Source organism: Sphaeramia orbicularis, chromosome 17, assembly GCF_902148855.1.
Source record: "Sphaeramia orbicularis chromosome 17, fSphaOr1.1, whole genome shotgun sequence".
NCBI classification, from domain to species: Eukaryota; Metazoa; Chordata; class Actinopteri; order Kurtiformes; family Apogonidae; genus Sphaeramia; species Sphaeramia orbicularis.
Genome location: NC_043973.1, coordinates 306,649 through 331,895, shown reverse-complemented (window position 1 = coordinate 331,895; position 25,247 = coordinate 306,649). Strand labels below are relative to the sequence as shown.

Sequence of the window (25,247 nt, the reverse complement as noted above, 5' to 3'; positions counted from 1 at the left end):
CTTCTTTTACTGAAGTGGCGCAGCTGTGCTGAATGTTTCACTAGATGGTCTGGGCATACTGCCCAGAAATTATTAAGCCAGCACCATCCTGGTCTACCATAGCCAACATGGTTTGCAGGGTAAGCAGCCGGGTCAAGGAACTTCATACCACAACCAGCAGAGAATCCTCTTTTCACAATTGTTTACAAAAGCTTGCGCCTGCAGAATCATCAGCAGGGCCTTCTTCCATGAAAAGACACATGCAGGGCCTTCTTCAAACAGTATCTCTTTTACATTATTTACCTTATTTTATTCTCTACATTACTCCCCCCTTTGGTCTTTAATTAAGACCAATACTACAGTTTCAGCCACCCTTCAAACGATTATCATGATTATATAAACATCAAACGTGCATAACCATTATACATGCTGTTGTGTAGTTAGTTCATAGTAACACTCAGTGCACATTTCAGTGATAACAAACACAGTGTAAATAACCTTCTTTTCTGCTCATACCCATCAAGTCCTGCAGTGAGGGTCACCTACTGATAGTGTCCCGGCCACTACATGGCGGCCGAGTTCTCCACCAGAGTTATTCTGGGTTTTACCCTGAAAGATGAATAACACAGTGTCCATCACTACTAGACCCTCTGCTGATCATGCGACATGGCAAGGGAAACCTCCTCCCCATTTTGTAGTGGGGAGGTAAAACCCTCACCAGGTGACAAGTCAACATTCAACCATTAACACATTTTTACAAAACCAACTTTGTGTAAGGCACACATGATTACATTAGTGGTAATATAACTTTTAGTATGGTAGCTAATCACACCCATGATTATGCTGTGTGAATCATAGTAGAAGCTACAGTACTTTGGTGGACAGTGCTTTGGTGAAGGTTAGTAAATATGTTAAACACCAGTGTATTTTACAAACTGAGTAAATACTTGCAAACCTTTATTGACTAACACTTGTCAACAGCTTAAGGCTCACCTCCCCAATTTCCTCTGGCACTTGTCATATGAGGGTTTGTCCTCTTACATTTTTTTATTTAAGATTTTCTGCATTGTTTTGGCGTGCCTCTTGACCAGACACACACACACACACACACACACACACACACACATATATATCTATAAGGCCAGGCAGCACTTAATACTCCCTACTGGAGCTATGCGTAAAAAGGTGGAATTCCTCCCAACCATGCACTAGTGAGTAGTGATGTCAACCTATCAAGCCTTTATCATCAGAGGGAAACCATATGTTCCCCTTTGATGGACACTATCAATATACGTATATATGCTGCTATCAGCTATTTTATCATATTACTACCACCTCTTCAATCCCTTTCTGGACTTATATGTCCTTAATACTCCTTTCTGTATTCATTTCCATACTCACACCATTCAAAACATGATTCCCGAGCTATGCTCCAAAAAAGTTCTCAACCATACGGTCCCATTCCCTGTGTCGGGGCCTGAGACCCTCCCCTTTTAACTGTAAGGCACATGGCAGTTCTGGTTTGTCTTTCATCATCCCTCGGAAAGAGCACAATTGTCCTCCATGGTTTCAACCTCAGCTAGCAGTATTCTTCTGCTTTGCTGATAAGTGCGGCTGTGGTAACACTGCCGCTGCTTCTGAAGGATCACTTTGGCTGGGCCGGATAGGCCACGTAGCAGGCTCTTATACCACAGGGAGGAAATAGCGCTCAGCTCTTCCAGGACGTGTTCAAAGCTGGGATATTGGTCATATGGACGTTGCAGGAACCATGACAGGTAGATGTAGTCGTCCGCTCTGTAGTCTGGGTGTGTGGGCGGAGTGGCCTGGCGCTGGAACTCTCTATGGTCCCCACGGGCTGATGGTCTCTGGTGCTCCATGTGTGGCCTCGCTGATGAAGCCTCTGAAGGCCAAGGGTGCCTTGGATGTCCTCTCGGCGTTGATGGCTCAGATGGACTGTCTGGGAACTAGATCCGTCGTGCCGCCATTCCAGGAACACGAAGCATCACCGGGCAGGAAGTGTCGTCCCATACGATTCTCCTCCATGCCTGGCTCCTTCTCCAGCCTGTAGTGTAGGGCTAAGAAGTGCAGCATTAGCAAAAAGTGTGGTCTTACAAACATATGCGCCGCCTCTGGTCCACTTGGTCCTTGGCTCTGTCACATGCCCATATCAGGAGGTGTATGCCCTGGCGGCCTCTGCCATCTTTTACTCAGTCCATCGTTCCTCCTCGAATTCATCTTGCATCAGTTTAGCTATTGACACAAATCCATATAAATTTTCATACTTTATCCAGTCTGTTGTATAGTATCCTATTCCTTTGTTAGTAGCTAGGGTGACAATAGCCAGTGCACAGCCTCTGTGTGACGCTTGTGTGTCCCACATGCGTGTATTTGTGTTAGTAGTACTAGTAATCCATGTAACTGAGTTTGGTGGTCCACCTATTAGGCCCTCCCCTCTTGCTAACCCGCAAAGGGTTAGCACTATGCCTATGGAAGAACTAATCTTCGTCAGAAGACCGCCGCCATTCCCATGGGTCAGGGGACGGGATTTGGAATGTCTCCTCGTGGAAGGAGTCCTCTTGAACCATGGGGTCCGAGGGTGAACCAGTATGGCTCACCTTCGACTTTTAATGCAGAAGGCGTGGTCAGCACCACTTTATATGGCCCTTCTCTACGGGGCTTGTGCCAGTCCCGTCTAAACGCCCTTATGAAAACCTGGTCTCCCACCTGGATGTCACGTGCAGCTACTGGGATGTGTGTTTCGTCTCTGCCGTGGGCCTCCTTTACCTGTTGGAACACAAGCTTATGGATTTGTGTTAATACTTTCAGATATTCTCCCAACTCTCTCTCTACAGAGAGAAAGTTCTCTATCAACTATTGCTGCCATATAAGGAGACCATCACACAGCCTGCAGTTCTCTAAGCACTTGGTTCCTAGAACAATGGTGTGGCTCATGCATTCTTTTGGTAGCAATTGGTAATAAAGACAGAGGCAACACACAATGGCCATGTGGACTTCTCCACAGGCCTCCATGAGGGGTAGCTGTCCTAACAGCTCCTCTCAGTACCCATAATCTTTTTTCTGCTTCTGACACATTATTTTGAGCTTCTATTTATGACTGGATGTTTGTTATTGGTATACAGTCTTCTTCCACTAGAATTGGTTGTTGTGATACCTGTCCTGTCGCTTCCTTTGCTGCTTCATCTGCTAAGTTATTTCCTGCTGTTATAAGTACCTTATCATTTTGGTGAGCTGCACACTTAACAATAGCAGGCTCATGTGGCAGCTGCATGGCCTGGATAAGTTCTCTTACTGCTTGGCCATGTGTAACAGGAGTTCCGTCTGATCGGTTAAAACCTCTTTGCCTCCATATACTAGCATTAATGTGACAGACTCCATAAGCATAGGCTGAGTCCATGTAGATTGTTACTTTCCTTCCTGCTGCCAATTTACATGCTGCTGTGAGTGCTTTAATTTCTGCTAGCTGAGCAGAGCAAGGTTGATCAAGGCTTACCACTTGGAGTTTGGTAAATGTGTTATCAGGATGTAGTTGAAGTATACCATATCCTGCTTTGTTTCCTGTATCACTTTTCACTCAGGACCATCCACAAAAATGATCATGTCCGATGGAATTGGGCAGTTATACAATTTGTCTCGTATCTTTCATGAATGCCTCTGTTTCTTGTAAACAATCGTGAGGCTGTCCATCATTTGGTAGCACCATTTTTGTTGCTGGGTTCGCTATGGTGCATCGTTGTATAGTTAGGTCTGGGCAGGATAATAAGACCTCATGTCCTGTTTTCCTTGCCTGCGTTATTACAAAAAGTGAGCTTGTGAGCAGAGCATGGAGTTGGTGAGAGGTGTACAGGAAGACTGGGTGTCCCATTGTTATCACTGATGCTTTTTTATAAGCAAATACAGCTGCTGCAAGACCTTGGTAACATGGTGGGAACCCATCTTCTACTCCATCTAACTTAGTATTGTAATATGTTATAGGCTGATTACCTATGGGACCTTTCTGCATCAGTACAGCACATGCATAGCCTTTCCTTTCCGCTACATATAAATGAAATGGTTTACTGTAGTCCAGATTAACTAAAGCTGGAGCAATTTGCATGTCCTATTTAAGGAGCGAAAATGCTCCTTCAGCCTCATCTGTCCATTGTAATTTGGCTAATTGGTTTGTTTGACCTGCAGCTCTTACCATAGCCCTCAAAGGGGCTGTTTTTAAGGTATAGTCACATATCCAGGGACGGCTAAAGCCTGTCATTCCCAGGAAGGTAAGCATTTGGCCCCCCGTTTGTGGTTTTGGGGCCTTAATGATAGCTTCCAACTATGAGGGTGCTATTAGTCGTTTATCACCACTTAGTTTCCTTCCTAAGCATTCCACTGATTGTTGGCAGAATTGTAGCTTTTTCTTACTGACTTTATGCCCTCTTTCTGCTAGGGCCTTCAGTAGGGTAATAGAGTCTTTCTCACACTGTTCTTTGGTTTCTGAGCAGATGAGAATATCATCTACATACATTAGCGTAGTGAATTTTACATCCACATGAGCTAGGTCGTTTGCCAATACCTTGTTAAAAATGGAAGGAGAATGCACAAAGCCTTGTGGAAGACGCATGTATGTGTACTGTTACCCCTCATAGGTAAAGGCAAACAGGTGTTGTGAATCTGGATGCACTGGTACACTGAAGAAGGCAGAACACAAGTCTATTACCGTATAATATTTTGAGTCTGGTAGTATGTTAGACATCAGAGCATGTGGGTCTAGTACCACTGGTGTGTCTTTGGCTACTATGGCATTAATTGCTCTTAAGTCAAGTACTAATCTATAATCATCAACATTTATTTTTCGTATTGGAAAAATCGGAGTGTTACAAATACTTTGAATTTTTACTAGAACTCCTGCTTCCACTAGTCCTTATAAGATTGGCCTTATGCCACTTATTGCTTCTGGTTTGAGTGAATAGTGTTTTTGACAACGTAATTTTACTCCTGGTCTCACTTGGAACTGTAGTGGTTCTGCTAATTTTACTAGACCTACATCTGTTTTACGTGCTGACCATACATGTGGTGGAACCTGTTCTAATAAGGCTTTATGTTCTTTAGCTATCATCATTTATCTTATGATTTCTTTAGATAACATTACTTTTTCGCAATGCATGCATGTAGTGTTCTGCAAGATGGATTGCTGAAGAAAAGTTCATCTGGGGATGCACTAATATGTTGGCATTCAGTAGGAGTCCATTCTTTTATCTGTCCTGCTTTTTCCATCATTGGTCCAAGGTCATGTGACTCATAGTTTTCTTCTATGGCCAGAGTGACATAGGGTGTAGAATTTGAGACTTGAAACCAGTCTTTTATTTCTTCTGGAAGTTTTACAGCTGCAGCGACTCCTTGTGGTTCTACTATGCCTCATGAGTCTGGTCTTTATCACATATTAGAGTGCTGTGTAGTGGATGGACTGGTTCTTGAGCTTTTTCATAATGATGCAATATCAGAGGTCTCCAGCTCTCCCACTCATTATATACTAATGAGTCAGGTGTAGTCAGTTTTAGCCAGTAGACCAATGCTTCTTCTGTCTTTCTCTCCTCAGGCTGGAATTCTGAAGACGCTGTTCCTGGCATCATAGGCATAGCATCTAGGTTATCATCAGGAAAGTCAAAATAAATGCCATCCAGGGAACACATAATTTTGGCTTTTATCAAACACAATAAATCTCTCTCCAATAAGTTAATTGGAGTGTCAGCTGAGTATCCAGGTACCAGAAGCTTGGGTACCTGTCCATGGGTTGGTTGGACAATCTCTCTGCATATGTCCAGTTAACCCCTTAGCCCCTGCATTGGAGCTGTTGTCACATTTTTAATGTCATCTCTAGGCCCCCCTTGAGGCTGCTGCGGCTGTTGCTGTTGTTGTTGAGGTGCTTGTTGATACTGAGTTAATGGGGGTTTCCTCCATCTCCCTCGCTGTGGAGGCCCTCCATTTAGAATTGGGCATCCCTTTCCAGACGGTGGATAATTGGCGTTTCCCCCTGAGTTAAGATGTACATGGACTGGAGGAATCTGCAGGGTCTGGCACTTGGACTGGTGGCTGTGCTGGTGAATAAGCAGCTGGAACAGCTGATTACTATTGCTGAGATTGAGGCGGAGTTATTGTAACTGTGAACACTGGAGCTTATGTCACACTTGTCTCAGTTCTTCCTTCAGGTGTTGTTCCAGGCTTAGCTTCAGATGCAGCTACAGTCACTGACGCTCGATGTTTGTTTTTTTTGTTTTGTTTTTTTTTTCCTCAGTCCTTTTCTTGTTTGGATAATTCTCCCACCTGCAGCTGGGCCATAGCTTGTTATCCAACACTCTACCCTGCTCCTTCATGGCTCGTTCCCCAGCTCTGCATGCCTCCACGCAGTGACAACTCTGATGTAATAACCTTTGACTTCCTTGGCCATTTTCCCAGTTGTTGCCAGAACGGTTTCTGCTTCATCTCCCACTGGAGTAATCTGTGGCATGTATCTGTCTCTGAAGATATTCCCCTTCTTTTTTTTTTCTCTGTCTCTGTGCATCCACAATCTATGCCTTCTGGTAGTGAGAAATACTTTTCCTCCTCTCTGTCTTGCAGTTACTGTCTATGTTTGGTGACAGTGGAGAATGCTGTTCCCTCGTGAGTGTGTGTTTCAATTCTTTTTAAGAATTTCTCTTTTTTTTTTTTTTTTTTTTTAAGTCCCTTTGAGGGTTCACGCCTTACTACTTCATAAAAGTTTCTTTTTACCGCATCGTTCTGGAGACTTTTATTTTTCTTGTAACATTTCCTTTTTCTCCTTTCTTCACTTCAGATTTGAATTTCTCATCTAACAAGTGTTTTGTATGTCCCGGTGTTTTCCTGAACCTTTTCCTTCTGTTTCCACTGATTTACTCTGTTCTGTATGTGGTTGCTCGTTTTTTCTATTTTTAATGCTAACGTTCCTGTCACTCTCCCCCCCGACATCCCCAAAAGGATAGATTCCTGCCTTCTCATTATTATAAATATTGTAAGGGGGAGGGTTCAGCAACATTTGTTTTTGTATTCCTTCTGAATGAAAATACTGCAGGATTTCTCTGTGTTCTGCATTTTTCAGTTTTGTCTTTATATGCTTCTATCAATATTTTCATCTTTTTCTTTTAACTTTTCCTCTACCTTTTTACAATAGCTCAGATTAAATGTTCCATTTTCAGACCATTGTGCTTTCCCCTTGGTCACTCTGTGTCATTTATTCATACATTTCATGATTTTCCTCTTTTGTGTTGGGTGCTGTAACATAATTATTTCAACTGGTGTCAACTCATTAGATTTTTTACTCATTGTGTGTCCCATCACCTTTTTCCTGCTTTATCTTACTGTTTCTGCTTCCACACTTTCCTCCTTCTCTCTCTCTCTCTGTCACCCCTCCCGCCTGCTCACACACACACAGCAGGTCCCACAGCTCCGCTGCTCACACTAGCAGAGAAGGCCTCTCACAGCTCCTCACACATTTTTTTCTCCTCTGCAGCTCCTTCCCTATGTGTTTTCCTTATGTCAAGTGCTCACCTTTTATCCTATATTTGTCTATACCTTTATAAATCTCATCTGTTAATTATTTGTACTATCTTTCATCATTATTGTGTTGCCTTCTGTCTCCATCACTCTGTTTCTACCAATTATACTTCCTTATCCAAAGTTACTTCCTAGGCTAACATATCAATCTGATTAAGCCTTTCTCCGTTATCCTCTTTTACTTTACAACTTCACCATCACTCTCCTTTACACGAAACACATGACACAGACTACAAACACAGAACACCACATTAAGACGATTACACTAATTACACCTTGAATACAAACACAGAATATTTACACTAAGAACAACACTCTGGTTACACCTCCTCCTTTTTCCTCTCACACCACACAGTTCACACTACTTTATATATCCGCTATTAGGTATACACAGCTTTAAACCTACCCTAGTATATTTGCATGCTTATTTACATAGGCCTTTTCACCATTTACTAAAATCTCTACTTCCCTATTTCTATACCCACCCCCAAACCACACAATGATCAACTACTTTAGACAAACAATTTCTTACATAGTCCTATTACGAATATTTCGCAACAGTAAGACTCATCAGGCCCGTCTCATCACACCCCATGCGACGACTGGACACTGCCTGGACTTCTCTTATTATTTCTTTTTCAACCCTGTTTGCCTCCTCTTGAGACAACAGTCCCGGTTGCATCAGACCGTCCCATCAATCATTCATTTGATTTGACAGTTAAGTCGCATCTGGAAACTTTTTTTCTCATGAACTCATAAATAACATAGAACAGACACACATAACATTTCACACACTGCTCGAGCCTTCATACATACAATTTGGCTCTGAAGACAACAACCATGGCTTTCATCACTACTAAATTACCTCAACATTATTTTTTCCTTATTCTAATATTTTGGTCCTTTTATGGAGAGGGATAGTTACCCGCAGCCCCTCAGAAGGCCTGACACGGTCCTGGAGGTTCCCTTCTAATAAAATTTTGATAATAATTAAAAGCCAGATCTTACCTATTTTATGGGCCCGTTGAACTCTCCAGGTCCGTAGCCAGTCTCCCTCAGGGTCACGGGCCCTGTCCCCGAGCCATCCTGCCGACAACGCCAAAATGACGAGACTTAATTGTAGGTCTGCGCCTTTTTCCCCACCTAATTTAAACTGCAGAATTCTGTCTAAGTGGTGATCAAGAAAGAACATCTTCAGAGACAATGATGAGCCGAACCAGTCTGTCTTCAGAGCCATACATGTGTTTATTTGCAAAAGCAAGGAAAAACACACGGAGACACACCCGGGAATGGTCTGAAGAGTAGCCGAAAATCCCCTATCATTTATACCTTGTTTCGGGGCTTGGGGCGTGATTTTCCCCGGGTCGCTCCTCCCAAAATCCCCTTTTTCCAGCATTCTAGAAAATTTGGGGTACTTTTCCACTGGCAGAAACCACCCCCCGGAAGCTTCCCTTTTAAAACCATCTTTGGTCAGGCCCATCTGTGCCATTTACCCTACTTGCTACATACACACTCAAGGTCACTTTTGGTCATCTCACCAGTTGTTTTGGTTTTTCTTATCAGTTGTTTTGGTTCTTCTTTTACTGAAGTGGCGCAGCTGTGCTGAATGTTTCACTAGATGGTCTGGGCATACTGCCCAGAAATTATTAAGCCAGCACCATCCTGGTCTACCATAGCCAACATGGTTTGCAGGGTCAGCAGCCGGGTCAAGGAACTTCATACCACAACCAGCAGAGAATCCTCTTTTCACAATTGTTTACAAAAGCTTGCGCCTGCAGAATCATCAGCAGGGCCTTCTTCCATGAAAAGACACATGCAGGGCCTTCTTCAAACAGTATCTCTTTTACATTATTTACCTTATTTTATTCTCTACAGTACCAGTCTTCCTAAAACATGTCTACATGACATATCTAGATAGCATTTCATGTTTATAGCATGAAAAGAATAATGTGTTAGGTTCTTTCTGAATAATTAAAAGTTAAAATACCCCCAATATTTAAATGTTAAGCATGCAAAACCTGGCAATATCAAGCCACAGGCAACTTTGTCCTCCATATTTGTCTGTATCTTACATAATATTAGGCCTATTCCCATAAAAATGGTATCACTGGACTCCTGAGACTAACAGCTATACAATGGTATTTCATAAAGGAAGATTAAAAGTTAAATTCATTTTTTAAATTGACAAATATTGAAGTTATTTGATCGAATTCAGCCGACGAAAGAAAAAACTTTTCATCCTGTCCACAGACTTAGTCATTCATAACATTAAATGTGAGATGGACATGGCTGCAGCAACAATTACTCTGCATAGCATTCCAATAACATAAAAAAAAAACTGTGGTTAATATTAAAGCAATTTTTTCCATTAGTCTTCCGGAGATTTTATTTTGAAAAGCCACCATTTCCGCCCTCGCCTCACAACCACTAGACTTAGGTGTGCTGTTTTATGAATCAGTAGAAACACAAGCTAAAGAAATGAGCAAAAAAAGAATTCACTGGAGAACTTTTTCAGGAAGAAACGAGGAAACGATGAGACTGTAGAAGGGTCACAGACTGTAGAAGGGTCACAGACTGTAGAAGGGTCACAGACTGTAGAAGGGTCACAGACTGTAGAAGGGTCACAGAAGGGTCACAGAAGGGTCACAGACTGAAGAAGGGTCACAGACTGCAGAAGGGTCACAGAAGGGTCACAGACTGCAGAAGGGTCACAGAAGGGTCACAGACTGTAGAAGGGTCACAGACTGCAGAAGGGTCACAGAAGGGTCACAGACTGTAGAAGGGTCACAGACTGCAGAAGGGTCACAGAAGGGTCACAGACTGCAGAAGGGTCACAGACTGCAGAAGGGTCACAGACTGTAGAAGGGTCACAGACTGCAGAAGGGTCACAGAAGGGTCACAGACTGTTGAAGGGTCACAGACTGTAGAAGGGTCACAGACTGCAGAAGGGTCACAGACTGCAGAAGGGTCACAGAAGGGTCACAGACTGCAGAAGGGTCACAGACTGTAGAAGGGTCACAGACTGTAGAAGGGTCACAGACTGCAGAAGGGTCACAGACTGCAGAAGGGTCACAGAAGGGTCACAGACTGTAGAAGGGTCACAGACTGTAGAAGGGTCACAGACTGTAGAAGGGTCACAGAAGGGTCACAGACTGCAGAAGGGTCACAGACTGTAGAAGGGTCACAGACTGCAGAAGGGTCACAGACTGTAGAAGGGTCACAGAAGGGTCACAGACTGCAGAAGGGTCACAGACTGTAGAAGGGTCACAGACTGTAGAAGGGTCACAGACTGTAGAAGGGTCACAGACTGCAGAAGGGTCACAGACTGACTCATAACAGTGAATTCAATTATGAAGGTAATGTGGTTGTGTACTATTTGTTTATTTTGAACAATCCTGATGAAAATCGTCGTTATATATTCCACAAAATGATCAGTTTCTACTGAAATAACAATGAAAGCTGTGTGGTGACAACTCTGTTATTCCCTTATTTTCACCCACATGGGACGTTGTGAAAAAGCGTCAACTTTAGCACCCTAACATTCATAATAATCTGACTGTCGAAGTGGTAGGACTGTGATTTTTACTTTATGAAAGCAATATTAAATAAAGATATCAACAGGTGATGAGTGAAAGACCGTCATATTAATCGCAGATTCTGTTAAATCTAGAGCGATCCTCTTTGTATTTTTATTATAATTCAACAAAACAAATCATTTGGTTTCAAACTGAGTGCAACACATACCAAATCTACTGAGTATTTGTTGCAGACGGTCGCTTTCTGTGAGCGGAGCGGAATCACAATCAGCCTCCATGGCGGTTGCTATATTACCACCTTCCAGAGCTAGCCGCTGCTCGTTTGGTGCACTGGCGCTCGGGGGCGGTACTTTAAATCTACATTTCAATATCACAGTTCGAAAGTTAACAATATTCCGATCATTTTGATTTATTTTCTGTCAAAACTGACGCGTTTACACCGAGTTTAATGACAGATTTTCGGTTTCAAACCGTTATAAAGGGGCCTAATACTAACAGAACCCCCTTGATTTTTATCCAAAACTGAAGCTTTTATTTTGTGCTTTTTACTGTCTCTCAATTGGATCGTTAGCCCTGGAGCGCGGGGAGAAACAAAAATGGATGTCTGTCAGAGCTGGTACGGCGGTGCTGTCACAGTCACTGCGCAGAACGGGGAACAGTAAAAAAACCAACACGCTCAATAAATGCTTTATTTTCATTTCACAGACAAAAGAAACATACCAATGGAAAGAGCTATATTTCTACAAATTTTCATTCACAAACATCGATGCACATTTAATTTATTGCAAAATTCATATCAACCACTTGATGCACGCAGCAGCCATTTCCACTCACATCAGCCACGCTGGCAGGGATACCTATTCTAAGACAATGCTGTCCACAGTTTTTTTGGTTCATAGTGAGATTATGTTTGAACAAAGCACACTACAGCAGGCCAGCCAATCAGGTGTCTACTTTTTATTTGTCTGTTCTCAGTCCAACTGGTGGAGGTGGATTCAGAGGAGGAGTCTGTCCTGCTGCCATGTCAAACTATAGCTCACCTGACAAAGAACTCCAGACAGATCAGCGTTATGTGGAAGAACTTACACAACCAACAGATCCTTGTGCATAAGTATGGCTCTGGAGAACCTGATGAACAGGACCAGGATTACACAGACAGAACAGAGATGAAGAAACACTGGCTGAGAACTGGAGACTTCAGTTTAACCCTGAAACACCCAACGGACCGGGACACCAACGAATACTTATGCACCATCTACAACAAAGAAAAGGTCCTGAAGAAGAAACGAGTGGTGCTGAAGGTCAGAGGTCAGTGCTGTAGACAGAAGATGAGAAAACTAAAGGTGTCTGGATTATCAGACAGAAATGTCCAATGGAGTTGAACTGAGAATAGGAGTTAACAGTTTAATAAGCAGTGGGTTCTGCTGATGATTCAACACAGATTGAACAAATAGGACTTAGAACTGGATCCATGGCAGATGTTTTCCTCTACTGTTGTCTGATGGTATGGGTGTTGTTCTCAGCCCAACAGGTGGAGGTGGATTTAGGGGAGAAGTCTGTCCTGCTGCCCTGGAAAACCACATTACATATAGAGGACGTCAGTCAGCTCACAGTGGAGTGGACGGACAATAGGGACAGGAAGGTCCATGTGTATGAGGACGGCTCTGACAGAACTAATGAACAGAACCATAAATACAGAAACAGAACAGAGATGAAAGAAGACCCACTGAGAACTGGAGACCTCAGTCTGACCCTGAAACACCCCACAGACTGGGACACTAACACCTACACCTGCACCGTCTACAACAGAGACAAGCAGATCCTGAGGAGGAAGGAAGTGTTTCTGAAGGTCAAAGGTCAGTGCTGTAGACACAGGTCATTCCTAGTTCTAGAACACTGAGCCCTTCTTAGAGTCAGCATTCTAGACGTGGCTCAGTCCTCTACATACAGGTCAGTGTGCTGAAGGGAAACCACAAACACTGCAGCATTCATTAGATTAAAATGACATACAGTACATTGCTCTTTCAAAACTCTGAAAAATGTCCTTATTATTTTTTCCTGACATTCCAAAGTCAAATAGAATTTGTCAAATATTTTCCATCCAGTCTCACATTAACACTATATAGATCAGGATGATAGCATCAACTTATGGGTTTGTTTCTACAGTCCTTTGACACAACAGCAGAAATCTTCCTTCATTTTCCAAACTGTTGAATCCTCTGGAGGGTTGCAGGGATGCCAGGGCCTATCCTGACTACCAACAAGGAAATGCATGGTTTACTCGGAATATTTATCTAGGTCATCATAGGGCTGCACGATTTTGGCAGAAAAAAAAATCCAGATTTTTTCCTCTAAAAACTCAATTTTCAATTTCGATTTTTGGGTAAAACTACAAAAGACAACAGAAGTCAGCATGTGGTTTTCATGATCAGCCCACAATGCTAGGCACTGCTCTGACCTCAAATCTGTGATGGTATCATGTGATGAACCCACAGAAGTTTATGTTTTCTTAATTAAATCTTTATTGAATGAAGTAGAGTATACAAACAGTGTATACAAGAAAATAACATAAGATTGCCAGGGGAATACACTACAATACAATTTCCAAATCAGGGCAAATACTTATTTTTTTTATGGCCTTTTTGTTTCCAGATTTATCTAACAGCTTTAAATAAAGTTCAACGTCTTTCAAAAAATAAATAATATTTGGTTTTGTGTTACGGAACTTACATTTGTGAATGAAAAATTTAGCAAGAGGACTAAATTGATTATTAAAAAAATTTTATTTTTTTTTTTCTTTTTGGAGTATCTGGGCCCACAGAAGTGATACCAATGTAAGTCAGTGACAGGCATCAGTCATGTGTGCGTGGACCACGTTAATATGAGTGATCCACATGTACAGGGTGTCCCATAAGTCTCCATACATAGGAAAAATAAACGTTTCTTGACATAAACCATTTTTATTTACACTGAACAAAAATATAAACGCACCACTTTTGTTTTTGCTCCCATTTTTCATGAGCTGAACTCAAAGATCTAAAACTTTTTCTGTGTACACACAAGATTTATTTCTCTCAAATATTGTTCACAAATCTGTCTAAATTTGTGTTAGTGAACACTTCTTCTTTGCTGAGATAATCCATCCACCTCACAGGTGTGGCATATCCAGATGCTGATTAGACAGCAGGATTTTTGCACAGGTGTGATTTAGGCTGGCCACAATAAAAGGCCACTCTAAAATGTGCAGCTTTATCACACAGCACAATACCACAGATGTCACAAGTTTGGAGGGAATATGCACTGGTCATGCTGACTTCAGGAATCTGCACCAGAGCTTCTGCCTGTGAATTGAATGTTCATTTCTCTGCCATAAGCCATCTCCAAAGCTGTTTCAGAGAATTCATGAAGAAGACTGTGCGAGGAAAATGGTGGTCACACCAAATACTGACTGGTTTTCTGACCCCCCTGGACCACCCAATACAGTAAAACTGCACATTTTAGAGTGGCCTTTTATTGTGGCCAGCCTAAGTCACACCTGTGCAATAATCCTGCTGTCTAATCAGCATCTGGATCTGCCACACCTGTGAGGTGGATGGATTATCTCAGCTAAGGACAAAGGAGAAGTGCTCACTAACACAGATTTAGACAAATTTATGAACGATATTTGAGAGAAATAGGCCTTTTGTGTACATAGAAAAAGTTTTAGATCTTTGAGTTCAGCTCATGAAAAATGGGAGCAAAAAAAAAAATTGGTGCATTTATATTTTTGTTCAGTGTATATAATATGCTCTATATGACTGCCATTTTGTCAGGAACACATTTTAATGCGTGTCCTCCACTGCTGAAGAACTATAAAGAAGAAATATAATGAAATACATCTTAGAACCATATGTATTATGTCTCCTATGTGTGGAGACTTATGGGACACCCTGTAGTTCTATTTAAACTGGAGGATCCGTGCGTGGTACAGACCAACCCAGGACACACTGGAGGGATTCTATCTGTGGAGCTGGTGGATGTGTGTGGGCACAGGGCTGTGTGGGCTCCTCTGCTGAGGCTGATGACCCCGAGACCCGGACCTGGTTCAGGAGAAGACAGTACGGTTCGGATCCATGCAGTTCTATTTCAGTTGCGGGATCCATGCGTGAAGCCATGGCTTACAGTGCTATAAGTACTGTGGGCTCATTAACACGTTTAAAGTCTGGTCATTACACGGACTTCTGTGACAGACCACTGTCACTGATAGGAGGAGGAGCCTACGGGAGCCTGCAAGCGCATGGCCCGCAGGCACTAGAGAGATGAATTCAATTTTACGATTTCCCTTTTTTAAAAATCGTCCTAATTAAAAAATCCGATTTCGATTTAAAATCGATTAATCGTGCAGCCCTAGGTCATCACTAACATGTACAGACCCACAACCATTCACTGTCACATTCTTTGGATTTAAACTCAACAATTAACCCATAAAATGCATGTGTGTGGATGGTGGGAGGAAGCCACAGGACCTGGTCTGAGAAAGGCCACCACCAGCAGGTTTATGTTTTTACAAAGTCTGATAGAAGACTGTGTGCTGTGAAAAAGGAGGTGGAATTCCAACCCAATACCTGATAGTGACTGTTTTCAAAAAGAATGTTTTCTTTCATGTTGTCCATTAAATTGTGTTTAAAGTGTCGTTAAAAACTGATGCGTTAAAGGTGAAGTTCCTGGTATTTACTCCCACCTAGTGGTGAACTTGTAGACTCAGAACCAACTGAACTCTGCTCCCCCTCTCTTAGGGGGGACCCAAAAACCCTCCCAGTCCTTCACTAGTGTCAGTCTTTCTTGTCATTCCTTCTGGTCTTTTCTGTTCAGATTGTTGAAACCACTTCTTCAACTCGTTTGTATAAACTGGCTTTGATGGAATGACACACTTTGACTAATTCTCCTTTTACTCTGTGGTTTGTTGGTTAAAGTTTCCTTGTGTGACATTGTCTTTACTGATGTTTAATATCCTCAGTTCCTTTCAAATCCAACTGGATCATATAAAAGGAGTATGGTTATTGTCTGAACCCTCATTGAGTCACTCCTATTATTTATTATTTCCTAAAAATCCACAAACATCTGAGGAAACCACCTGTGAATACAGCATGGAGCAAATCCAATCAGTTCTCCAGACTGAACCACATCTACAGATGAAACTGGAGTTATTCACACATGTGTTGAACAGACATTTTAGTAGCAGTCATCCCAAACATATGACAGATAACATACCAGCAGGGCAGTCTGAGACTGAACTGGAACTGCTGTGATCCTGATGACATTCACAAACAGACTCAAAACTTCACACACACACACAAGTACTTGGTTCTGCTGCTGATTCCATCATCACTTAGAACTGGATCCATGGCAGATGTTTTCCTCTACTGTTGTCTGATGGTATGGGTGTTGTTCTCAGTCCAACAGGTGGAGGTGGATTTAGGGGAGGAGTCTGTCCTGCTGCCCATGAAAACCACATTACATGTAGAGGATGTCAGTCAGCTCACAGTGGAGTGGACGGACGATAGGGACAGGAAGGTCCATGTGTATGAGGACGGCTCTGACAGAACTAATGAACAGGACGATAAATACAGAAACAGAACAGAGATGAAAGAAGACCCACTGAGAACTGGAGACCTCAGTCTGACCCTGAAACACGCCACAGACTGGGACACTGACACCTACACCTGCACCGTGTACAACAGAGACAAGCAGATCCTGAGGAGGAAACATGTGTTTCTGGAGGTCAAAGGTCAGTGCTGTAGACACAGGTCATTCCTAGTTCTAGAACACTGAGCCCTTCTTAGAGTCAGCATTCTAGACGTGGCTCAGTCCTCTACATACAGGTCAGTGTGCTGAAGGGAAACCACAAACACTGCAGCATTCATTAGATTAAAATGACATACAGTACATTGCTCTTTCAAAACTCTGAAAAATGTCCTTATTATTTTTTCCTGACATTCCAAAGTCAAATAGAATTTGTCAAATATTTTCCATCCAGTCTCACATTAACACTATATAGATCAGGATGATAGCATCAACTTATGGGTTTGTTTCTACAGTCCTTTGACACAACAGCAGAAATCTTCCTTCATTTTCCAAACTGTTGAATCCTCTGGAGGGTTGCAGGGATGCCAGGGCCTATCCTGACTACCAACAAGGAAATGCATGGTTTACTCGGAATATTTGTCTAGGTCAGCGCTAACATGTACAGACCCACAACCATTCACTCACATTCTTTGGATTTAAACTCAACAATTAACCCATAAAATGCATGTGTGTGGATGGTGGGAGGAAGCCAGAGGACCTGGTCTGAGAAAGGCCACCACCAGCAGGTTTAGGTTTTTACAAAGTCTGATAGAAGACTGTGTGCTGTGAAAAAGGAGGTGGAATTCCAACCCAATACCTGATAGTGACTGTTTTCAAAAAGAATGTTTTCTCTCATGTTGTCCATTAAATTATGTTTAAAGTGTCGTTAAAAACTGATGCGTTAAAGGTGAAGTTCCTGGTATTTACTCCCACCTAGTGGTGAACTTGTAGACTCAGAACCAACTGAACTCTGCTCCCCCTCTCTTAGGGGGGACCCAAAAACCCTCCCAGTCCTTCACTAGTGTCAGTCTTTCTTGTCATTCCTTCTGGTCTTTTCTGTTCAGATTGTTGAAACCACTTCTTCAACACGTTTGTATAAACTGGCTTTGATGGAATGACACACTTTGACTAATTCTCCTTTTACTCTGTGCTTTGTTGGTTACAGTTTCCTTGTGTGACATTGTCTTTACTGATGTTTAATATCCTCAGTTCCTTTCAAATCCAACTGGATCATATAAAAGGAGTATGGTTATTGGCTGAACCCTCATTGAGTCACTCCTATTATTTATTATTTCCTAAAAATCCACAAACATCTGAGGAAACCACCTGTGAATACAGCATGGAGCAAATCCAATCAGTTCTCCAGACTGAACCACATCTACAGATGAAACTGGAGTTATTCACACATGTGTTGAACAGACATTTTAGTAGCAGTCATCCCAAACATATGACAGATAACATACCAGCAGGGCAGTCTGAGACTGAACTGGAACTGCTGTGATCCTGATGACATTCACAAACAGACTCAAAACTTCAGACACACACAGAAGTACTTGGTTCTGCTGCTGATTCCATCATCACTTAGAACTGGATCCATGGCAGATGTTTTCCTCTACTGTTGTCTGATGGTATGGGTGTTGTTCTCAGTCCAACAGGTGAAGGTGGATTTAGGGGAGGAGTCTGTCCTGCTGCCCTGGAAAACCACATTACATACAGAGGACGTCAGTCAGCTCACAGTGGAGTGGACGGACGATAGGGACAGGAAGGTCCATGTGTATGAGGACGGCTCTGACAGAACTAATGAACAGGACGAAATATACAGAAACAGAACAGAGATGAATGAAGACCCACTGAGAACTGGAGACCTCAGTCTGACCCTGAAACACCCCACAGACTGGGACACTAACACCTACACCTGCACCGTGTACAACAGAGACAAGCAGATACTGAGGAGGAAGGAAGTGGATCTGAAGGTCAAAGGTCAGTGCTGTAGACACAGGTCATTCCTAGTTCTAGAACACTGAGCCCTTCTTAGAGTCAGCATTCTAGACGTGGCTCAGTCCTCTACATACAGGTCAGTGTGCTGAAGGGAAACCACAAACACTGCAGCATTCATTAGATTAAAATGACATACAGTACATTGCTCTTTCAAAACTCTGAAAAATGTCCTTATTATTTTTCCTGACATTCCAAAGTCAAATAGAATTTGTCAAATATTTTCCATCCAGTCTCACATTAACACTATATAGATCAGGATGATAGCATCAACTTATGGGTTTGTTTCTACAGTCCTTTGACACAACAGCAGAAATCTTCCTTCATTTTCCAAACTGTTGAATCCTCTGGAGGGTTGCAGGGATGCCAGGGCCTATCCTGACTACCAACAAGGAAATGCATGGTTTACTCGGAATATTTGTCTAGGTCAGCGCTAACATGTACAGACCCACAACCATTCACTGTCACATTCTTTGGATTTAAACTCAACAATTAACCCATAAAATGCATGTGTGTGGATGGTGGGAGGAAGCCAGAGGACCTGGTCTGAGAAAGGCCACCACCAGCAGGTTTATGTTTTTACAAAGTCTGATAGAAGACTGTGTGCTGTGAAAAAGGAGGTGGAATTCCAACCCAATACCTGATAGTGACTGTTTTCAAAAAGAATGTTTTCTCTCATGTTGTCCATTAAATTGTGTTTAAAGTGTCGTTAAAAACTGATGCGTTAAAGGTGAAGTTCCTGGTATTTACTCCCACCTAGTGGTGAACTTGTAGACTCAGAACCAACTGAACTCTGCTCCCCCTCTCTTAGGGGGGACCCAAAAACCCTCCCAGTCCTTCACTAGTGTCAGTCTTTCTTGTCATTCCTTCTGGTGTTTTCTGTTCAGATTGTTGAAACCACTTCTTCAACACGTTTGTATAAACTGGCTTTGATGGAATGACACACTTTGACTAATTCTCCTTTTACTCTGTGGTTTGTTGGTTAAAGTTTCCTTGTGTGACATTGTCTTTACTGATGTTTAATATCCTCAGTTCCTTTCAAATCCAACTGGATCATATAAAAGGAGTATGGTTATTGTCTGAACCCTCATTGAGTCACTCCTATTATTTATTATTTCCCCAAAATCCACAAACATCTGAGGAAACCACCTGTGAATACAGCATGGAGCAAATCCAATCAGTTCTCCAGACTGAACCACATCTACAGATGAAACTGGAGTTATTCACACATGTGTTGAACAGACATTTTAGTAGCAGTCATCCCAAACATATGACAGATAACATACCAGCAGGGCAGTCTGAGACTGAACTGGAACTGCTGTGATCCTGATGACATTCACAAACAGACTCAAAACTTCACACACACACAGAAGTACTTGGTTCTGCTGCTGATTCCATCATCACTTAGAACTGGATCCATGGCAGATGTTTTCCTCTACTGTTGTCTGATGGTATGGGTGTTGTTCTCAGTCCAACAGGTGGAGGTGGATTCAGGGGAGGAGTCTGTCCTGCTGCCCTGGAAAACCACATTACATGTAGAGGACGTCAGTCAGCTCACAGTGGAGTGGACGGCCCGTTATAACAGGAAGGTCCATGTGTATGAGGACGGCTCTGACAGAACTAATGAACAGGACGAAATATACAGAAACAGAACAGAGATGAAAGAAGACCCACTGAGAACTGGAGACCTCAGTCTGACCCTGAAACACCCCACAGACTGGGACACTAACACCTACACCTGCACCGTGTACAACAGAGACAAGCAGATCCTGAGGAGGAAACGAGTGAAACTGAAGGTCAAAGGTCAGTGCTGTAGACACAGGTCAGTCCTAGTTCTAGAATACCGAGCCCTTCTTTCCCCTTCCCTGTCGAACCTCCACAATCACAAATAGCAGTGTGGAGTTACTCATGGTGCAGATTTTAATGATATATATTTTAGTATTTTTAATCAGGCTGGATAATCCATCCATCCATCCATCCATCCATCCATCCATCCATCCTTCCCTGTCCAGCTGTGTCATATATCATTTCCTACATATTCCAGGGGTTTCGTCCTCGTTGGACCTGCCCAGAACACCTTGTGCCACATGTACTTAATAACACTGTTGTGACAAAGTGTTAGTTCTGGACAAACTGTGACTTGTCCAGAGGTCTAATAATAAAACCCCCAGGTTCAGATCCAGACCAGTCCTCCCAGTCACACTCCTCTGGTCTCATTGTCATTGCCCATGTGAATGTAGAAGTTTCTCAGTAGAACAGTGGAGTCCCTGAGGGGAGCGCCTTCCAGCACACCACCACCAGACTCCAAGAAGACCAGCAGGGTCCACCTGGGACAGACAACAGTCACAACCTGTTCCTGAACTGAAGCTCCACCCTCTCATTCAATGGATGAACTCCAACATAAAGCCACTGAGCCAAAGTTCTAGCAGAGGTGTGGAGCAGGTGGAGGAACCCCACACCTGCTCCACATCTCGCACCCTGAATAACTCCTGAATTTAAAAAAAAAAAAAAAAAGTCCTGGGACCTTTGAGGAGATGGGTTCCAGAGCCCAGGTCTAGTCTGGACCTCTGATCCATCTGCCACAGCTCCGCCTCCTTCCCCACCAGGACAGGAGCATTCTGTGTCCTAGAACCAGTTTAGACCACCATGGATTTGTGGTTGTAGTCCTCTAATCAGCCTTCTCTGCTGTTCCTGGTCCCAGAACTGAAGTTGAGCAATTATTCAATCTTTTCCTTTTACAGAGGCTGATTTTCCTCCATATAGAAGATCTGATGATAAAAAACTGTCCCATGTTTATGTCATGTTTCCTTCCAGTTCAACAGGTGGAGGTGGAGGAGGGGGCGGGGTCGGCCCTGCTGCCCTTCAGAACGACCCCTGACCTGCCTCAGGACGCCAGAGTGGAGTGGAGGTACCAAACTAATGACCAGAAATACATACATGTCCATGTGTCTGAGAAGAAGTCAGCTCAACCTGGTGAACAGGACGACAGATACAGAAACAGAACAAAGATGAATGAAGACCCATGGACGACTGGAGACTGCAGTCTGACCCTGAATGACCTCCAACAGGACGACTCTGGAACATATGTATGTGTAGTCATCAGAGATGAAGTCACCCTGAGAGGGAAAACAGTGGAGCTGAAGGTCAAAGGTCAGAGTTCAGATGCAGGTCAGAGGTCAGGTGTGTCTCTGCCCTGTTTCTCCTCTGCAGACAGATCTCAGATCACATATCAGTTTCCTCCAATAAGAGAAGATGCAGAAGCTGAAGCAGCTGTTTGATCGATCTGTTGTGTGTGTTTGTGTTTGTCCAACTCCTAAACTGAGGCTTGATCTTATTCCTCTTGAATATATGAAACAGGTCAATCCAATAGAAATACACACACTTCAAAGCACTCAGACTGTGCTTTTCCACTCTTCATTATTGTATTTCTAGTGTTTGTTTCTCTGTGATGACAGTCTGTCCTCCAAACCAAAGAAAATCCAAACTATCAAATCCAAACCACTGCAGCAAAATCAGACAAATGAACACTGTCAGAGAGGATGGATTTTCCAACAGGATGATGATGTGAACCCTATCTGTAAATCCACCATGGACGCCCTCACAGACTCCAGCTGAAGGTTTGGAACAGACCTCACAGTCCCAGACTTGAACATCATTGAACATCTGTGGGTAGATCTGAAGAGATCTGTGCAGCAAAAACAGAGATTCTGTTGCTTGCTGCTCCTGTGTGTGTGTGTGTGTGTGTGTGTGTGTGTGTGTGTGTGTGTGTGTGTGTGTGTGCGTGTGTATGTGTGTGTGTGTGTGTGTGTGCGTGTGCGTGTGTGTGTGCGTGTGTGTGCTGCCCAGAGAATCAGAGGAACTTTAAAGCGAGTTAGTTTCACTTTCACTCCTGCTCGGACAATGACACTATCACCCCCCCACACACCATCACATAATCACGGAGCAACCCCCCCCCCCCCCCCGCCCCCCCCACGCACGCTCTGACAAGGATGGACTGCTCCTCCCACCACCACCACCGCTCTCCGACCCCCCCACCCCGGCGAAAATCATGGACCGCTACCGCACACTCTAACGAGGATAGACCAAAGAACCCCCCCCCCCGTCTTATGAAGTATTCACCCCCCCACACACCCCCATGTCCGTGCACTTCCTGTCTCCCTCATAGTTTCATTCTGCAGACAGGCCTGGGTGTTAACAGTGTAGGGGAGACTGGGGACAGTTGGAACACAGGTCAGTTGTAACTCTTGCAGTTCCTCCAATCAGGAACAACTTAGGACTCACCTAATTCACTCTGCACATGCTCAGTTTAGTCCTTAGTCCACATGGGCAGTTGTAGTGTCGTGAGGCAGACACATCAATATTTGTGAGTGAAAACAGAATTGTGTGCTCAGTCATATTTTTACTCTAATTATTTTTGTGATCGCATAGTTTGCATTTGAACGTTGTGTCAATTATATTTGTCAGATAAACACAGATTTATGCAACTGTTTATCCACCTGTCCACAATTATCTAATATCAGATTATTATATCCTGTGGAGATCAGTGTTCTTATTTCATATAATCGGCCAATATATCAGTTATCGGCCAATATCGGTTATCTGCTTTTTTTAAGCCCTCAACATCGGTATCAGCCCCAAAAATCCCATATCGGTCAAACACACTGTCACCTTATTAGTTTTCATGTCTCATTCTTTCTGTAACTTTGGTGGGCAGCTCATGGTCTTCATTTGCAGTCAGTCCTTTAACGTACACCATGTAGTTTATTTTGTATTTCTTTATTTGAATGGTCCACTGTTGTATAGATGCACATATATGAACAGTGTAGGGGGACCATTACATTATTGATGTTCTGTTCTGTTAATCCTTGGTTCCTTTGTTTGAGTTTCCGTGTGGTGGAGTTTCCTGTCACCATCCTGATGTGGAAAAAAGGCGTGACCAAGGGTGGAGCAACATTATATACTGCAGCCGCCTCATCAGCAGAAACTATGGGCTGTGTTGTCATGGGGGGGGGGGGGTGTAATGTGCCCAAAGCTTCAGTTGTATTTAGTTGTAGTTGGTGTCCATTTTGTTTTGCCCTTGTTTGTTTCATGGTTTGTCCAAACCTCTATCCATGCTCCCACTGAGTCTCATTTTGGTGGGTCAGTTTTTGTCAGTTGGTTTGATGCATCAGTTCTTCTTCTCAGCCTTAGTTGTTATTATTTTGTGTACAGTTCTGTTATGTGGACCTCTTATATATACTTAATCATTAAAATTATCATTTGTAATCATTTTTGTAATAATTTTGGGTGAATCCAAACCCACAGCTGTCTCCTGGTTGTCTTACTGCTGGGTTTTTAACACAGATAAAAGAGAACAGTAAAGCATCAGTCCAGTCCTACAGACAGCACATCCAATCCAAACATACAACAGCAGCACATCCAGTAGAATCCCACAGAATCCATCAGCACAGGATCACAGACACAGATGGAAACAGACATCACATATGGACACACAGCATCCATGACCATGACACACACACACACCCACACACACATACACATATGTTAGTGTGTACAGGTGTAGATGTGTACAAACTGTGTTTTTCATGTGGCTGTAACAGTGCAGTATGTATGTGTATGTGGAATGTGGGGGGACGTCAGTTCCAGTTTAGTGTTGCTTGAACAGAATGAGAACTGACCAAATGTGCTTTTCCTGAATGGGGCTGAGAAGTCACCCCGTGTGGAGCTTCTGCTGATCGGACTAGTGTTATTACACTGGTTTAGGAAGGAATTTCATGCTGTGACGCTCATTAAAGGGGTCTGACTAATTCCAGAGTGTGGAAGGTGGACCAGTTTTTACACGTCACAGCTGTGTCTTTTAATGCTGACAGTTTTTCTCCATATCCTGTAGAGCCCACAGTTTTTCACTCAACTCTATTTCATACTGTAGGTGTAGAAGTCAGTTCTGACCTGGAGTAGACTGTGGTCAGTCTGTACAAAATGAAGACCATACGTTAACTTGATCTGTTGTTCCTACCTCTACATCTTCAGCATCTGGGGTTATCTGAAGATCCCAGTTTGTTTATTTATTTAGAACATGCAAAGAAACAAAACGAAGCAAATTAAGACAAAAACAAAATAACATTTAAATGAACAGATTCTATCTTCAAACACATACAAGTCTGAATTTTGCAAAAGGAGTAGGAAGAAGTCTAAACTTCAGATCCCAGTTCAAGTCCAACACATCCTTGTTTTTGTGTTCTAATGTGTACACAGATTCTATAAAATGGAGATCATGTTGGTCTCATTTCCAACCCTTCTAATATGATATCTAACTCTTATTGTCCAGTCTCCATAAATCTACTCTTAATAAACCCAGTGGACTTTGTGGTCCCTCCATATGAACATGTGTCCAGCAGATGGCACCACTGTTTCTGCTGTCAACTTCATTTGGATCCAGAGGGTCCCACAGCTGCATTTCCAGTCCATCCCTTTCAGATCTGCTTCTGACAAAAACAGATGAACGCTTGTAATTGAGTCTGAGCATCCACAGAGTGGAGTTTACTGCAGATCAGCCACTGTTTGTGAAGT

At 42.9% G+C, this 25,247-nt stretch overlaps 2 protein-coding genes across 7 annotated transcripts in view; one reads left to right on the top strand and one right to left on the bottom strand.

Moving 5' to 3' along the window:
• LOC115437017 (E3 ubiquitin-protein ligase TRIM39-like) overlaps positions 1–25,247 on the bottom strand; it is a 760,370-nt gene that overhangs the window by 560,032 nt on the left and 175,091 nt on the right. The window lies entirely within an intron of this gene.
• LOC115437009 (uncharacterized) overlaps positions 1–25,247 on the top strand; it is an 89,695-nt gene that overhangs the window by 53,097 nt on the left and 11,351 nt on the right. For 4 of the 6 annotated variants that reach the window (XM_030160064.1, XM_030160059.1, XM_030160061.1 and 1 more), the window contains 6 exons: positions 12,054–12,386; positions 12,602–12,934; positions 16,513–16,845; positions 18,330–18,662; positions 20,148–20,480; positions 21,492–22,499. In XM_030160064.1, coding sequence (XP_030015924.1) covers positions 12,054–12,386; positions 12,602–12,934; positions 16,513–16,845; positions 18,330–18,662; positions 20,148–20,480; positions 21,492–21,955 — 2,129 coding nt within the window. In that variant the 3' untranslated portion in view covers positions 21,956–22,499. Of the gene's footprint in view, positions 1–12,053; positions 12,387–12,601; positions 12,935–16,512; positions 16,846–18,329; positions 18,663–20,147; positions 20,481–20,721; positions 21,054–21,491; positions 22,500–25,247 lie in introns of those variants that run through there. The other 2 variants (XM_030160063.1, XM_030160062.1) reach the window with 2 other exon arrangements.